Source organism: Nelusetta ayraudi, unplaced genomic scaffold (genome assembly GCF_046127955.1).
Source record: "Nelusetta ayraudi isolate G7.1 ecotype Tasmania unplaced genomic scaffold, CSIRO-AGI_Nayr_v1 ptg000016l, whole genome shotgun sequence".
Taxonomy (NCBI): Eukaryota; Metazoa; Chordata; class Actinopteri; order Tetraodontiformes; family Monacanthidae; genus Nelusetta; species Nelusetta ayraudi.
Window position 1 is genome coordinate 6,364,232 of NW_027466066.1, and position 15,993 is coordinate 6,380,224.

A 15,993-nucleotide genomic window follows, 5' to 3' on the forward strand; every position below is an offset into this window, starting at 1 on the left:
CGCACGCTGTAATGTCGCTGGTATTATCTCTAAACAAGATTATGGTGCCATCCTGTGGAGGGCTACACAATACACAAAGCGTCCACCTTGTTTCTCTATGGGCAAATCGCGTTTGTTTGCTTTTTATATGTTTTAGTAAAGTAGATATCAATTGGACATAACTGTGATTGTTATAAGGGGGTTTTATTGCTTAAAATGTACAAAAACATAATTTAGATGCTAATTAGACTGCAGATTCTCAACAACAACAACAAAAAAGTCACAACAAGTGAGAGTCTGAGCAAAACCTGAAAGCACAACCATATTTAATTTAACTTGGTAAGACATCTGGAGCAGTTTCCAGATTTAGCACTTTTCAGCACCCTTCATTTTTAATCAGTCACACATATACTGACATACAAGAAAAGCAAAATGAAATAGCAGCCGTCCTTTCAGAATCTTCAAATAATCCGTCTTAATATCGACAGAGTAGCATCAGCAGCAGCAGGCAGAGACCCATCATCAACAGCAGGGCCAGTGGACGGGACAGCAGGCCGACAGAAAGCCTGCTGGAGCGATGCGGTCTCGTCCTCAGGTACTCTTCCACACAATCCACCAGGTTGTAGGGTCTGGGGCAGTAACCCAGCTCTCGGCGAGCTTTGTCAATCTTGAAGGTGTGGTTCACAGTTATGCTCCTCACCTGCAAATGGATCACACAGGACTTGCTTCAAACATCTTGAAATGAACAGCCCTGGAGTTCAGGCACATCATTTTCAGCCTAAAATCTCACATAAACGAATAATGATTTGAGTTTGATTTTAAGTCATCTGTTTCAAATGCCATGAAGGTAAAGCTTGTCTTGTATAACAAATCAAAATCAATAGAACTCATGTCGAACATTTTGCTCTTTAAGCCAAATTAAAAGGTCACAGTATCAAGCTACCTGCCCGATTGGCTTGCATGCTTTTACATCCCGATAGGCTGAGTGTGAGGAGCTGCCTCGGGTTACTGCTCAGTGAGCTACGTGCAGCGACAGAACTCTCTGGGACGTGAGAGTGAGAGTTCTGTCAGTTGTTGTACATCGTGCCGTATGTTTAGGTCCTTTATCTCTATCTCGCACCGTCGAACAAGTTCAATGAGCGCACGCCTCGTCGTTCCGAGTTCCATCACGAGGAACGTTGGTGTTGTGTTTTGTCGTCGTTTGTGAGACTCGCCAACAAATCCTGCTCGTCCCGTCTGACCTGATGCTTCATTTGGTAGCTTGGTGCTTTTGGTCGGAGATAAATCTGTAATAGAAAGTATTCCACCTCCACCAGCGGGTATGACAGAATGCATCATAATGAGGGCGGACGACATAAAACTGCTTTTTCAGCCCTGGCAGAAACAGAAACTGGGGTTTCAAGTTCCTCTACATTCTTTACGTTAACAGGTGCGAAGCCTCCTTAGATGTAATCGTACACCTTCTCCACTGGCTTCTGTTAAATTGATTAGTTATACCTGGGGACATGTTTTCATTTGTCACTCGATCCATTTTAAATTCTAAAAGTCAAAACGTTTTATTCAACGTTCAGTTATTGATGAAGACATTAGGGATGTTGTTAACAATTAATCGATTTTTATTGTCGATTAAGAATTTGATCGATTAAATTAAATTAGTTGCAATTAATTTAACATTTTTTACATGGGTAGTTAATATCGTTATAACAGTGTAGTGGCAGGAAAGAGCAATTCACCTGTAGATATTGTGATTATCATTATATACCTAGAACAAATCACTTTTAAACAACTTTTTTTCAACCAAAAAAAAGTTGAAATGTGACCCATTAGAAGTCAACTAAAATCAGATGATTAATGTGTTTTTACTGTTTTTACTGTTCTCTAATGTAAAAATGGGTCACAATAGACCCTCAACATTATTTAAGGGTTACATAATGTGTTCCTAACACATTTTTCATTGTGTAATTTAGGTTCTCTGGAAAAAAAAAATCGCCTCTTATGAATTAATCGGTAATGGATCGATAAGGTCAATCAACTAATGATTAATCCCTAGAAGACACACGTCCTTAAATCTATCATTATCTCCCAGGGCACTTCATCCCTGCAGTCGTCTCTGAACTTTCTCTGCAGCTGAAATGTCACTTGATTTTTTCACCAGAGAACCGGCAGACTGGACCCCGAGCGGCTAGCCGAGCCGTACTGGCCCCGGTGACGGCCACTGAACTGAGGTCAACTTCCCCTAAAACTGCATCTTGAACTTCCTGCCCCGACCCTCAGCGGCTCATGTTTTATTTAGAGGACAATCATCGATCCCCTGGCCTGCAGCTGCCCGGCAGCCTGAGCTCCAGGTGCCGGCCCAACGGGCTCAGCTTTGGTTTCTGCCTCATCACAAATTCATGAGGACCTTAAGGGCCCGAGCAGGAGCTCCTTAAAGACTCCTTGTTCTCCCTCTCAAGGTGTGATCCCCCCAAAAAACGCCCTCGTCTGTCTTCACGATGAACAGCGCCTTAGATTCACGTGATGTATTCAAAGGCTTGAAAGTGAAAAAGCTGTTTAAAATGTTTCCTTTTTTTAAAAAAATTATTTCAAGGTTCTCTTTAGGTCTTCCATTATTCATGCCCAGGATATACCAGCAGAGGGAAGGGAGGTGAAGGGGACTCATAGGAAAATATTGGCCTTAATGAATTCTGTCTTCGCTGTCAGGAGAGACTTAAACAAGACTCTGGTCGTCAGAGAGCAGATAACCTCCACCACAGCGGGGATCGCTGTCACTAGGGGAGCACCAGGGCCTATCAGCCATAGTTACCTCACTTTGGGTAAAGAGGAGAGGGACGTCCACGACGGGTCTCAGAAGCACATGTAAATATTCCACAAGTTGGGCTGCAGAATGGAAGAACACCAGTTTAATTAAAAGGCTAAAAATGTGGGTTACGGTAAAAGTGCACATTTTAGGCAAAGAGAGCTGAGCTACCTGCTAGACAGACGAACGTGACGGGCAGAGTAATGAGCGGCCGGCTATAACCCAGGTTTTCAAACTGGGAACAGCGTCCAACAGAAGAAGAAGAGAGAAAATCTGTTGCTTTTTTTTTTTTTTTTTTAAAGCATACAACATCTTTCTAGTAGGTAATCATTGACAATAATCTTAGAGGTTTGATTTAAAAATGAATGAACATGACATTGATACGTTACATTAATCAGAAACTTGCAACTTTTTTTTCCTACCCACATTAGGCTTTTAACACAGTTGTGATTTTTAACATAGTGCATCTCTGTAGGAGTCGTTTCACAGGAGGGAAAAACATGATCAGACACCAGAGCTTCTGTTCAACTCACCAAAGGCGTCAGCCACTCAAAGACGTTCACAGAAACCCCGTCGTTAATGAAATAGACCTGCCCACTCTGCAGAAGAACACAGAGACAAGAGGGGCCGTGTGCACAGTCTTGATGTAATGATGCTAAATATTCAGCTGTGCAATATAGACAGAACACAAACAACAAAGCAACTAATCATTTTCTGGTTTGATCTCGGAGAGGAGCGACGACGACTCACCGAGACGCGGTCCCTGCGTGCTGTGAGAGCTTCGGCCGCCAACATGTGCGCCGTCACCAGATTGTCCACATGGACCCAGTTCATCCGAGCCTCAGGGTCTCCGAATTGGAAAGTGAACAGCCGGCGCTCCACGTTGAGCTGATATGGAGAAGGATAAACAGAAATGCCTATTTACCCCCTTTTTCTTAAGTTCAGTAGGGAGTTTTACTTTATGATGTCCAGGTATACCAAAACATTTCAAGTAAGTATCTGAAATCAAAGTGCTGTGAGTTTTAAAAAGAACATTTTTTTTTATGTGTCCATACACCTACCTGATATATTGCTATGAAATAAAGGGGCTGTTTTGCAATTGGACTCGTGCATTACTTCAAACTGTGACGTGCAGCAAGAGTCGGCCCGTCTGGCTGCAGGTAACAGGACTCCAGTGGAGCTCCATTAATAATGTAGGCTCTCAGACTGTCACAACCCAGTCAGGCCTCACACACGACATAGTTCTCCAAACTAAAACAAGAGGAATCCTTATCTAGATACGTTGGCGCTTCTGCATGCGTCACGGTCTCACCATAACCCTGTGGAGGTGTCTCCTCTCATCGGGCCCGAAGATGCCGCTCGGCCGCAGGACACAAGTCCGAAGAAAATCTCCATCTTAAATGAGCGAGAGAGAAAAAAAATCTGTACTGAATACATAAAATTAATCAGTCTCACACGGCCACAAGAGCAGAAAAAAATTAAGATAGATCTTTTTTTTTTTTTTTTGCAAGTTTTCATTTTGAGAATAAAGTTTTAAAATTTCGAGATTAAAGTCGATACACCTGCGGGATTCAACTGTTTTTCGGCAGTTTACTTTTAATTGTGGGTAACTGGGTTAATCCACCATCTATCCAGTCTACTGGCCAATTTCCACTTTATTTGCGTCGAGTTTATTCACAAAATTTCTACTTTATTCACAAAATTTCATATTTTTTAAATGTCGACTTTATCCACGAGATTTCGACTTTATTCACAAAATTTTGTCTTTTTTCACGGATTTCAACCTAGAACTCTAAATGAAAATGTAAAAAAAAAAAAAAAATCTCTTCTTGTGGCCCTAATTGTCTTTCGTAGACATCACTACTACAGCTGGAGAAAGTTTTGACTAATGTGCCATAGAGAAGTAGAGCAGAAATGCATCTGGTCGTGCTGCTTTAAAAAACATTTCACTTTTCTAGGCCTCCATTGAAAACAGACAGCAGCTCTCCCGGCTCACAGACGTAACCCTGCGGTATGTCAAGGCGGCAGCTCCCGGCTCTAAGCCTGATTGAACGTATACAGTGTGATGTGCAGTGAGAAGGTGTACGGTTACGCTGAAGGAGGCTTCCCACCTGTTAACGGAAAGCACGTAGAGCAACTCGAAACCCATTTTGGAAGGACATAATTAAGAGAGTCATGTCTACAACATCTTCATCATCATCTTCATCATCATCATCCCACACTGTTTCCCAAATCTGGGTTTGTAATCATTTCCACACCTTTTAAGGGGCAGCCGTTGGCCGAGACGACCATCTGCTCTGCGATGGCTTTGGTTCTGGAGTAATGGTCGATGTGCTGGAACGGAACGAGAGGTCCCGTTTTATTTTATTGGCCTCCCTTGCGGCCCTTGGTTCATACGTTGTAGTTTGGGCAATACGAGGCAGGAAGTTGCACTCACGACTGCCGGAGGCACGTACGGAACGGAGTCCTCGTCACAATCCACAATGGGTTTCCCAGTGAACACCACGTTGACGGTGCTGGTGTACACCAGCCTGGGGATGTTCCATTCTTTGCACACTGAAAGGATCGCATCCGGTTAAAGATTTCACATCGCCATTCATCCTTGTTAGCAAGATTAGCAAGCAAGCATCCTCTTTTTGTAAGTGTTTAAGCTCCCATAATCAATCCAGTTATACCACTTCAATCTCAATGCATCGCAATGAATTATGCAAAGATCTCTTTGGACCTCCAGAAAACACACACTTCTCCTTTAGCTTCCTGCCAAAACTGATGTAAAAAAAAAAAAAAAAAAAAAAAAAAAGACGCCTCTCTCCAGACACCTGACTGGGGGTGTTGTCTTTAACCTGGGAGGTATCAGTGTCATTTGTGACATCACACAGGGATGTTTTTCCAAGACTGTGTTTTGGCACACGCAGTTTCTGAGAGGTGGAGCTTGTAAATGAAGCCTAGGGTGGATTTCTAATTCTTCTAATGTCTTGGGAGTTCGTTGAGAGTTTGGGACACACCTTCTCATGCAATGTGTTTTTTGTTTTTTTTATCTTTACAACTTTCTACACTGCAGACAGATACTGAAGACATCAAATATATGAGCAAGATACATGTATAACTCTAAAAATGCTTTTTATGAAAGATGGCTATTTTGAAGAACATTTGCTTTTTGCATTTTAAAGAGTGATTTTACATTGTTATTTTTTGCTACAAAATTCCATGTGTGTTCATATGTAGTTTTGATGCCTTCAGTGAGATACTGCAATGTCAGTAGTCATGAGAATGAAAGAAAAGATCATTACATTTTTTTGGGTGCATTCAAACTTTTGACTGCTAGTGTATGAGACCTTAAAGTTGTGTCTTCAGGCATTCCCATTTGTGTACAGGAAAGGCCACATTCTGACACTTGACAACTTGGGTGAAATATATACAAATATAATTTGATCCATTGATTGATGAATTACCTTTTATCACATTACGAGTTCCTTCGACGTTGACCGACTCCACCTGCTCTTTCCTCAGCTGGCACACAGAGGGGAGACAGAGGGCTAATACTTAGACCACACGGTGGTTGACGCTTTCGAACGCTAACTGAGAGGAAGTCACCTGTTCCGGTCCCGACATGCCGTAAGACGCAGTGTGGAATATGCAGTCGACTCCGTCGCATAATTTGGAGAGAGAGGAATATTCTCGGATGTCGCTCTGCGAGAAAAGGAAAAGAAATCAAAAACTTGTTTGTTTGTTATGATTCTGTCAGTATTTGGTCCAGGGGTTGGGTGCGTTGTGCGTTCACTGGGGTGTGGATCAACAACTCTTCCCATGAGAGGACACTTGTAATTAAGCTGAGCATGCCATGAGGCCTGCAGCCGAAACCTGAAACACGTCTCCGCCCCGTGTGGCCCAGTCGGCAGCTGGCCGGATCACTCACCTGAGTCTGTTTCCAGCCTCCGTCGCACAGAGGGATGGGCCAGCTGATGACACCGGCTCAAGCGTGACGACAGAACCAGACTTGATTTTCAAGTCTGTCCCCATAACAGCTCAAAAAGCAATAACGCCGGATGTCATGTTGCGAACCGGACTTGACAGTTCAGATGCTTAGAATTTTCTAAAAATGATTCCTATGGAAGTTTCTTTAGCTCGTCAGTCAACTCCACACAGATGAGAAAAAAAAAACATCCTGTACTCGTTTTACTTGCTTCACTATTCCAAAGTGCAAGTTGAAACAGACACTCAGCAACGTGTGATGTCACAAAGGGCGCTGATACCAAACAGCCTGAAGGCCAAGATGTTCATTCTGCCCTCATCTTATTGGTCCAATCCTCCTTATGCTGTTCTATCTTTGGGGAGGAGTGTTGAATTGAAAGTTGTTTCATTTTGCGTGAAGTTATGGGTCGGATCAATATTTTTCAACCACTGGGCCTCGGCACGCTAGTGTTCTGTCTGATAATGTCAGGTGTGTCGTGAAAAAAATGAAATTTTTCAATTTCAATTTATTGGTCAGAAAAAAACAAAAAACATTCCATTGTGGAGTGACTGTGTTTAAAAGGAATGTGAGCCTATTTTCCTCAATTCCTCCCAGGATATCAGTTTTGTGTGCATTTAAGCAGGCAGGAAGAGGGATTTTTTCAATTTAAAAATGTGCCTTGGTTAAAAAAAAAGGTTGAACGGGCATTTTTTTTTTTTTAACACAGCTGCTTGATATTATCGGAACCTAACAGGTTCTGGCCCTCCTCCCTTCTCTCTCCGACTCCTACCTGATGATAGACGGCTCCCTCCGGAATGTCGCAGGGAGCCTTGTTAACATCCACGAGGACCACCGACATCCCCTGAGCAGCCAGCTCTCGGCCCAGCCTGGAGCCCAAGTAGCCTCCTCCTCCAGTGACCAGCACCTTCACCTCGGTGAGACCCGGAACCGGAGCAGCTTCCTGGGCCAGCCTGGGAGCCGGACACTCCTGGCCGCCGGAGTCGGACGCCACCGCTCCATTCACGCGGCGGCCGCGGCGGTGCACGGCAGGGGCGGCGGCGACGGGGCTGGAGGCCGCAGTAGGCTCCGTGTGGTTGACCCACGGCTGGTGGCCGAGCTGGGCCTGCACGTGGTGTCCGTTGGCCTGCAGGCGACGGAGGGGGGCGCCGTGGGCCAGTAGCTGCTTCACCTGGACCAGAGAGCCTCCACTCTCGCTCATGTTGGGACCGCACAGCTCCATAGACCCTGAGCAGTCGGGAGGTTCGGACCATGTTGATGTGATTTTTTTAATGAGAATGTTTTCTATATAAATAGCGAAGCCTAATCAGAAACTGCATGATATTTTCAAATAATGATAATGAAAAAAAAAACAAAACTGAACATTTGTCTATTCTGAACTAACCACGGTTCAGAGCGGCTGCTCTCACATCGTCATCCCTAAATGAGGCCGATTGCTTTTCAAACCTCTTGAAATTTTCTTGAAACAAGTAAAAAAAACACCCATGGGTCAGAGTTTGACCAAATAGATGAGCTATGAAACTTGCTAAAACTCAATGTGATGGATAGGTGGCTCAATCCTCATTCATGGTTTAAAAATAAAAAAAGAAATAATAATAAATAGAATTAAAAAAAAACCACACTACCTCCTCTTTCCAAAATACTCACCATTTAGTTGCATTCAGCCTCCCAGGTCAAAATACAAAAATAAATAAATAATAATACTACTTGGGATTTGACATATTTGTGTGTATTTAGTAACATTTAGGTTGTACACTCGTAAGTGTTGCTCAATAAAACATTTTGTGTAGAGCTGAATTTTTACTTGCTGACCTCCGCCCCCAAGTTACGCACTGCATTTTCTGCGTGACTGGTCGACAATGCGGTCCGCTGAGTGGTCGCCGCCGTTTAACGGTGCGTTATAGGACTCCATCTGCTACACGATAAGCATTCCACGGAGGCTTGGTGCCGTCGCATGACGCACAACATATCAGCGATCAGCGACAAAAATCTGCCAGACAATGTCGGCGAACAAGTTTCACATGACGAGTCTGTAATAAAAAAATGTCTCGGTGAAGAAGGGAGAGAGAGACAATTAAAAAACAAAACAAAAACAAACTCCCCTCTCATGCGAACAAAAGCAACGCGCATCCAATATTCCAAAGTCACGTGGTACAAGTTCAATTCTAAATGGAAGTTTGACGGAGTAGTTTGACTCACCTCAGGTGTTGCTGCTGAGGACCTTCGACATCCGTGCGGGGTCCAGTTTGGCTCCTGAATGAAACCGGTGCCTCCACCTGCGACTCGGAGCTCTGCCTCCAGATGTGCCGCCGCCTCTCTCTCTCTCTCTCCCTCCCTCTCTCTCTCTTTCACGGAGCTCACCTGAATGCTTGCGTACCGTAAAGTGCAAAGAAAAAGCGCACAACCCAAACTACGATTTCTTTCTTTCTTTCTTTCTTTCTTTCTTTCCTTTAAAAGTGCCATTTGCTCGGTACCACACAAGCAAATGTCTTGCACTCTTTCGCCTCCTTGCGTGATAATCTATCATACCATCCGTCCATTTTCAGTACCAGCTTCTTCCTGAGCTCAGGGTCACGGGGGTCTGCTGGAGCCTCTCCCAGTTGTCATAGGGCAAAGGGAGGATGACACTCTGGACAAGTGGCCAGTTTGTCGCAGGGCCACATAGACAAACAACCATTCACACCCACTCTCACACCTCCGGACAATTCAGAGTTCCCAATTCACCTCACATGAGCGGACTGCATTCTCGCGTGCATGTTTTTGGACTGCGGAAGGAAGCCGGAGAGAAGCCACGCAGACACAGGGAGAACGTGCGAAAAAAAAAAGTCCCAGGCAATCGTACATCAAATCAAACATGTTTTCAAGAGCCGTGAGATTTGTATGCATTTATTTGTCAAAAGTCCCGCGGTTGTGTGCTCATCAAACAAACAGCTAAATGACTCCTTGACCAGACGATAAGCAGGTTCACTGCTTCATTAGACAGTAGCCCGAACAGATGCGTATGGCAGTTTTTCTGAATTAAGGAGAATTTTCCAGAGTTGTAATTATGCCACTACTTATTCTAATAAGATTCTCAGTGTCTGGTAAACAACTAACCTCGAGGTTCGAAAGCAACCATTGACTGAACTGTGATGGAAGGTCTTCAGCTGTTATCTCTTTTTAAATATTTCAGAGATTTGATTTATTTTTTTTTTTGTAACTGACCAACTTTGCAATAGTGCTCTTTTGTCTTTCGGCTTTGCCTGTAGCTGGTGCAATACCACTGTCTGACACGCACCCTTTAAATATGAAAACAACAAGACACATACACACACGCGGACATGTTAAAGACAAGCGTCCGGAGCAGTTCCTTTACCTTCACACCGCCTGAGCTTCTGAAGCCACTCTCTTCACAATCAAGAATGAAGTATTCCAGAAGGGGAATAAAAATGTGATTGAAATTGCTGCCGACGACGCAACGGCTCGCTGCCGTCGCCGGACGCCGAAATCTTCCACCTTTGTTAGCGTGTCAGTGTCCATGGCCACCGTCATCTAAATATCACGAGTCTGTAATGTTCACGCTTGGACGGCTCTCAGTGTTTCTCCATAGCTTTGGTCAACAGGTCGTTCAGACGGGAAATCATTGGCCGGGGGTCGTCGTTCAGGCCGGCTGTGATCATGGCGTTGTCGTAGATCTGCGAGAGGCAAGGATACAGACAACAACTGTGACGACAGCACTGACACACGACAAGCAACGAGTTGCTTTTTCAGACACTAATGACTGCGAGTCACCAATTCAGAAAGGAATTACGTGTATTTGCACTGATATACTCCACATTTTCTGAATAAAACAGGTGTCTGTAACATTCCTCTGTTGGCCTGAAACTGCAACTACATCTTCTAACACACTGGGCCTTTAAAGTCTCTATAATTTTTTTTAATTTATTATTAAGAAGAAATTTACATTGAAGTGATTTTATTTGTTTGGACAGAAAAGAAAATAGTAAAAAAACAAAACAAAAACATTTTTGCTACTCGGCAGACAAAACATTCAAAGTGGGTCGGTGAAGGTAATTGAAAATAACGTAAAATAATGAACATAAAATAAATACAATTATAAAATAACTACTGGATCTTGAGTCTGGAATGCTTCAAATCCTGGAAACAGCGAATAAAGTCGTACCTGCTCCAGAAGCAGCCCAGCAAGTTCTGAGTTTGTGTCCTTCAGCACGTACAACTTCTTGATCAGATCGTGTCTATTGCAAGAAACAGTGCAGGGAAATTATTTAAGCATTCAAGTAATTTCTCAAATGCATATACTTAAAAAAAAAAAGCCCAGTGTCCCTCACCCTGCGTTGATCTCCAGTGTGGGCTGCAAGATCTGCGCTCTCTCTTCGGGGGTGCGGGCCAGCTGCTGCGTGCGCAGGAAGTGACGGGCGGCGCCCATCTCCAGCACGGTGATCATGGCCGGGTGGGTGTCCAGGCGAGGAGTCAGCTGGAGAGAACCGAGAGTTACACGACGGAAGCCTCCAGAGAGAATCCAGTGAAAAGAGGAAGCGGCGCCGTGGCGGTCCTCACCTTGACGTTGGTGACGCGGGGACCCAGGGTGTTCTTCATCCAGGCCGTGAGGTCGTCAGCCTGCTCCTGTGTCAGACGCTCAGAGGCTGCAGAGACGGAGCGTCACAGTCAGAGCTGAAGATGCCAGCAGTTAGAGGTACAAAGTAACGAAGTGCTTTGAAATAACTTTGTCACTGCGCTTAAGTAGATTTTCCAGGTATCTGTACTTTACTTACGTGATTCTTTTTCTGACGACTTTTAAATGTATTTTTAATTTTAGTCTGACAGTAGCCAAGTCTGGTAAAGTCATACAGTCTCAGACTGGGTTGCAGACCTGGTTTGCTGTCCTCGAACGTCTCCTCCTTGTAGTGGTCCACCACGATGTCCGTCTCCACGGAGATGAGCTTCTTCTTGTCGAACTCGCGCAGGTGGAGCAGGGTGAGCTCATCGAACTGCTCGTAGCAGAAGAGCACCTGAGTGGACAGAGAGACAAGAGACGAACATTTCATGACTTTTCTTAAACCTAAAGTAATTTCACTAAAATTCCTAATTTCCTCCATGACTTTTGCACGTTTTCCAGGACCGAGGGAACCCTGACTTTAAATTCCCGGCCTTCTCACCTCCATGTCCTTCTGTTTCATGGCCTCATAGTAGGGCGAGTGCTCTGCCAGGTGGCGGTTGGGGGCGCACAGGTAGTGGATGTTACGCGTGCCCGCCTTCATGCGTGACGCATACTCCATCAGGCTGGTATGCTGGCCGGCCGGCAGCGCCGACGACTCGTACCTCAGCAGCTTGGCGATGTCCTCCTGCGGCGGACATGAAATGGCGGGTGAGCTCGCGCGCCTCTCACGGGTTCGATTTTAGTTCATACGCGAAAACGAGCGCCAAGACGCCACCTTGACGTCCTGCTCCTGCGTGGTGACGATGCCCTCCCGCATGAAGAGGCCAAAGTCCTCGAAGAAGGCCCTGTACTTCTCTGGGTCCTTCTTGCTCTGGTCCAGCAGGAAGCGGATCACTCTCTGCTGCAGGACGTCGCGCAGCTTCCTGCAGCCACAGGTGAGGAAGGATCAGTGTTGGAGATTTAGGAAGCTTGAGCCTCGTTCAGACTGCCAACCAAAATCTGATTTTTAGCCAGTCCAGATTGAAACGGGATGGCTCTTTTATAGACTGGTTTTCGTGCATCAGTATTTCATGAAACTGGTTAGAATGGGGTTCAATGCAGAAATGAGTCGTGCACGCATGTATTGAATTAAATAATATTAAATGAAATAATGTGCACTTTTTTATCTGTATGAATGTGTTTGAGTGTATTTTTAATTTTTAAAGCTGTGAAGACAAATTTCAGTTTTTTTACTTACTGGAAACAGAAAATAAAGGTTCTATCTGTCTATCTATCTATCTGTCTGTCTATCTAAACCAAATAAGTTCAGATAAATGACAGTACCTGATGAGGGCGCTCTCCTGAAGCAGCTCTCTGCTCAGATTGAGCGGGATGTCCTCGCTGTCCACCACACCTGCGCAGAAACAATTACTAAGCAGCTCATCGCCTTGTTTTTTTTGTACCGTAAAATTGTGCACGAAGCAAACAAGACTTTAGGAGGGACGCCGACCTCGGAGGAAGCGCAGCCACTTGGGCAGGATGTCGGTGGCTTTGGTCTGGATCAGGACCTTCCTGCTGTACAGCGCCACGCTGGAGCCCATCTCCCGGCTCACGTCGAACATGGTCGGCTTCTGTTGGATGCACGGGGGCGCGTTCAGCTAAAATGCAGCGCGGCTCACGAGCTGACACACACAGGCAAGCAGCCGCTCACCGCGTCAGGGACGTAAAAGATGCTCCGGATGTTGAGTGGCGCGTCGGCGCGGTAGTGCAGCGTGTAGCGAGGCTTGTCGAAGGTCTGGGCGACGTAACGGTAGAACTCCTCGTGCTGCCAGTCGCTGATCTCCTTGGGCTCCATCATCCACAGGGCCTGTTGGGAGACAGAGGTCAGGTGACCATTAAGACCAATGACAGTCTGAAACAGACAAATAAACTATCTGTTATTTTATCAGACTATTTTAGTTTTGTCTTGCAGAGAAACATGAAGCACTTTTAGCTTCTGAAGGAAGATCACTTATCACAATTATATTGGTAATTGATAAAGCTCTACTTCAACTCTATCATCTATTTGTCTCTAAAACATTTCAGACACATTCACAACTAACAGACATCTCACCTGCAAGGTGTTGAGCCTCCGTCCGTTCAAAAAGATGGGAAAGCTGACAAAGTTGCTGTACTTTGTGACGACCTCTGCAAGAGACACAACACATGCAATGAATGTAGACTTTGTTTTTGCTGTTGGTTGAGGCTGCAGCCACTGTAGCAGCCCCGCACCTTTCACTCTGTCCTCAGACGAGAACTCCTTGCAGTCGTCTTTGAGGTGCAGCACAATCTTGGTTCCCTGCTGAACGCCGTTGGCCTCGGCGATCTCAAACACTCCGGAGCTGCGGGTCAGCGAGGACAAAGACAGTCAGAGGATTGTGTGTTATTCTTTAAAAAGACTTTCCATCCTGCTCTTACCCGTCTGAAGACCACTTGTATCCTGGCGCGCCGGGCTCTGCCGCCTTGCTGTAGACGTCGACGCGGTCGGCTACCATGAAGGCCGAGTAAAATCCCACCCCGAACTGACCGATGATGGTGCTGCTGGCCTCAGCCTGGTTCTGCAGGGCGTCCAAGAATGCCTGGAACACAGGAGAAGTTTCTGATTTGTTGGAAGAACTTTAACAAAGACATGTGAGAACTTCAATTAACCAGCTTATTAGGGGAGCAAAAAGAAACAGTAGCAGAGTTACCTTTGAGCCAGAGCGGGCGATAGTTCCAAGGTTGGACACCAGCTCCTCTTTATTCATTCCCATTCCAGTGTCCTGTGGGAGGATAAAAAAAATGTCTGCCATAGCGTGTTGTGCCACATTTATCCACCAGAGGGAGCAAAGAAACAACTCAACCTGCCAAAGATTGTCTGTTCTCTGAGTTCAGGGATGCTTCCATACACAAAATTCACATCAGCACAATTCCTTCATGGCATTGATAGCATTTTGTTATTGCTAGTCTTCTTCTGATGACAAAGTTTTTCGGGCAGTCAAATAAGTAAAAAGCATTGCAAAGGTCATATGTGGCAACAAGGGTAAATTCTTGGCGAAATTAAAAACAAGAGGTGGACCCCAAACATCTTGTTTGGTAATGGCTGTACCTGGATGGTAAAGGTTCCCATGGCACCGTCCGACTGCAGATGGATCTCCATCTGTGCCGTTTCCCCGCCCGCTGTGACCAATTTGTGACGCAGTTTCTCGAGGGCATCACTGCCGTTGGATATCAGCTCCCTGATGAACACCTGCCAAGATTGTGAAGGGAGGACGAGTTCATCTTGCGGTGGAGTTCAGTGGAGGTGCGGAAATTAAAATGTCGAGCCAAGCTTGGGTTCATTTTTACCTCTTTCTCCGAGTACAGAGACCTGGCCACAATGTCCAGCAGTTTTTTGGTCTCAGCCTGAAATTCATGTTTGGAAAAGTCCCCTGCAGTGATCACAGGGAGAGCATGAGTCACATCGATCGATTAATAATCTGTTAATACGTGGTGCATTTTTTCGACGTCACCTTCGACAGACTCTGAATCAGTGATGATGTTGTGCAGAGGCTCCTCCTCAGGCTCTTTCTCTGCCTCCTGGGTGCTGTAGTAGGACTGCTGGATGAGGCCGAGACAGGAGCGCTGGGAGCTCCACAACCTGGGACCACTGCTCCACCTCTGGTGCTGCCCCAGCTTGGAATCTGACGATGCACAAGGACGAGTCAGTCTGCAGTCAATGCGAGATCAATCTCCTCCAAGCAATGTACAGTAGGCATCGCTGAACAACAAGAAAGTGCTAAGTTTGCACGTTTAAAACGACTGCAACAGAGTTTGTGCTGAACTCCAGAAAGCGACTTGAATTAGACAACGATAAACAAGATAATAAGAAATTGACAACGGAAATTAAGAACTCTTGAAAGATGACTTGATCGGTGTTCAAGTGCGCATGATGCAACCGTTATGCAATAAGTATTTCTTGTGCTAAGAAAAAAAAAAAAAAGGCGTGCATTTATCATATTTTTATTCAGCGAACGAGAATAATAAACTCAGGAGCTGGTGTGGTTTCAATGTCGAGCTGCAGCAGAATTTACATCAACATCATCTCCCCTGCCTGCCAAGTAGACGCCGGGCTAACCTTATTAGCAATAGACCGCTCACCTCCATTAACGGAGAACGGGACAGTCCGGGTGCTCAAGCCCCGGGAACATGACACAATTCGCGGGTAGGCCCTCTGCGACGAACCGAGTGCGAAACGAGCCAAGGCGAGACAGCGGGACATGTTGACAAGACAGGCGGCTGCAACAGCAGGACAGGGTCGTCTGACCGTGGGACACACGCTAGGCGACAACAGGACGCGTAGGACCCGCGCATTATGATGACGTAAGGCAGAGGCGTCATTGACATTGCCTGGTGAAAATGAGAAGGCGAAAACGAGAGGAAATACAGAACTACATATTTCTCTACTGGGTGTTTAAAACGACTAATTAGTTATGCAAACACAAATGTAAAATGTGTAAAAGTACTTGAGATCCACATAATGAGAACATTTTAAATCAACAAAATTAGCTGCAGAATAATACACTTTTTTTTTTTTTTTAAATATATAATATG

At 45.2% G+C, this 15,993-nt stretch overlaps 3 protein-coding genes across 4 annotated transcripts in view; 1 reads left to right on the plus strand and 2 right to left on the minus strand.

Annotated features, from left to right (window-relative positions):
* Positions 1-15,993, plus strand: part of LOC142886954 (immunoglobulin superfamily member 6) — a 102,238-nt gene that overhangs the window by 14,683 nt on the left and 71,562 nt on the right. The gene's annotated exons all lie outside the window — the stretch shown is intronic.
* sdr42e2 (short chain dehydrogenase/reductase family 42E, member 2) lies at positions 293-9,406 on the minus strand. Of its 2 annotated transcripts, none has more exons than XM_076024238.1 (12): positions 8,946-9,404; positions 7,519-7,973; positions 6,371-6,466; positions 6,229-6,286; positions 5,214-5,332; positions 5,035-5,110; positions 4,089-4,171; positions 3,527-3,664; positions 3,310-3,375; positions 2,948-3,011; positions 2,783-2,856; positions 293-679 (listed from the first exon to the last, which is right to left on the minus strand). In XM_076024238.1, the coding sequence occupies exons 2-12, from the start codon at positions 7,966-7,968 to the stop codon at positions 455-457; spliced, it is 1,449 nt and encodes a 482-aa protein (XP_075880353.1). In that variant the 5' UTR covers positions 7,969-7,973; positions 8,946-9,404; the 3' UTR covers positions 293-454. The 2 variants fall into 2 exon arrangements, with proteins under 2 accessions (XP_075880353.1, XP_075880354.1); XM_076024239.1 differs by having other exon boundaries at positions 506-674; positions 8,946-9,406.
* trap1 (TNF receptor-associated protein 1) lies at positions 9,617-15,743 on the minus strand. Its single transcript, XM_076024234.1, has 18 exons — positions 15,541-15,743; positions 14,913-15,083; positions 14,749-14,831; positions 14,510-14,650; positions 14,112-14,183; positions 13,840-14,000; positions 13,654-13,763; positions 13,496-13,569; positions 13,094-13,249; positions 12,893-13,013; positions 12,727-12,796; positions 12,179-12,326; positions 11,903-12,088; positions 11,617-11,755; positions 11,304-11,389; positions 11,075-11,220; positions 10,909-10,981; positions 9,617-10,420 (listed from the first exon to the last, which is right to left on the minus strand). Exons 1-18 carry the CDS (start codon positions 15,659-15,661, stop codon positions 10,319-10,321), a joined length of 2,160 nt encoding a protein of 719 aa, XP_075880349.1. The 5' UTR covers positions 15,662-15,743; the 3' UTR covers positions 9,617-10,318.

Bases quoted from the DNA above. Each gene is read 5' to 3' on its own strand.
- sdr42e2 (XM_076024238.1), bottom strand. From the start codon at position 7,968: ATGGAGCTGTGCGGTCCCAACATGAGCGAGAGTGGAGGCTCTCTGGTC. The intron at 5,333-6,228 runs GTAATTCATCAA...CGATCCTTTCAG, and splicing joins AACTCGTAATGTGATAAAAG to TGTGCAAAGAATGGAACATC. The intron at 680-2,782 runs GTAACTATGGCT...ATCCATTTGCAG, and splicing joins TCCTCTTTACCCAAAGTGAG to GTGAGGAGCATAACTGTGAA.
- trap1 (XM_076024234.1), bottom strand. From the start codon at position 15,661: ATGTCCCGCTGTCTCGCCTTGGCTCGTTTCGCACTCGGTTCGTCGCAG. The intron at 14,651-14,748 runs GTAAAAATGAAC...CAATCTTGGCAG, and splicing joins CTCTGTACTCGGAGAAAGAG to GTGTTCATCAGGGAGCTGAT. The intron at 11,221-11,303 runs GTGAGGACCGCC...GGTTCTCTCCAG, and splicing joins CCCGCGTCACCAACGTCAAG to CTGACTCCTCGCCTGGACAC.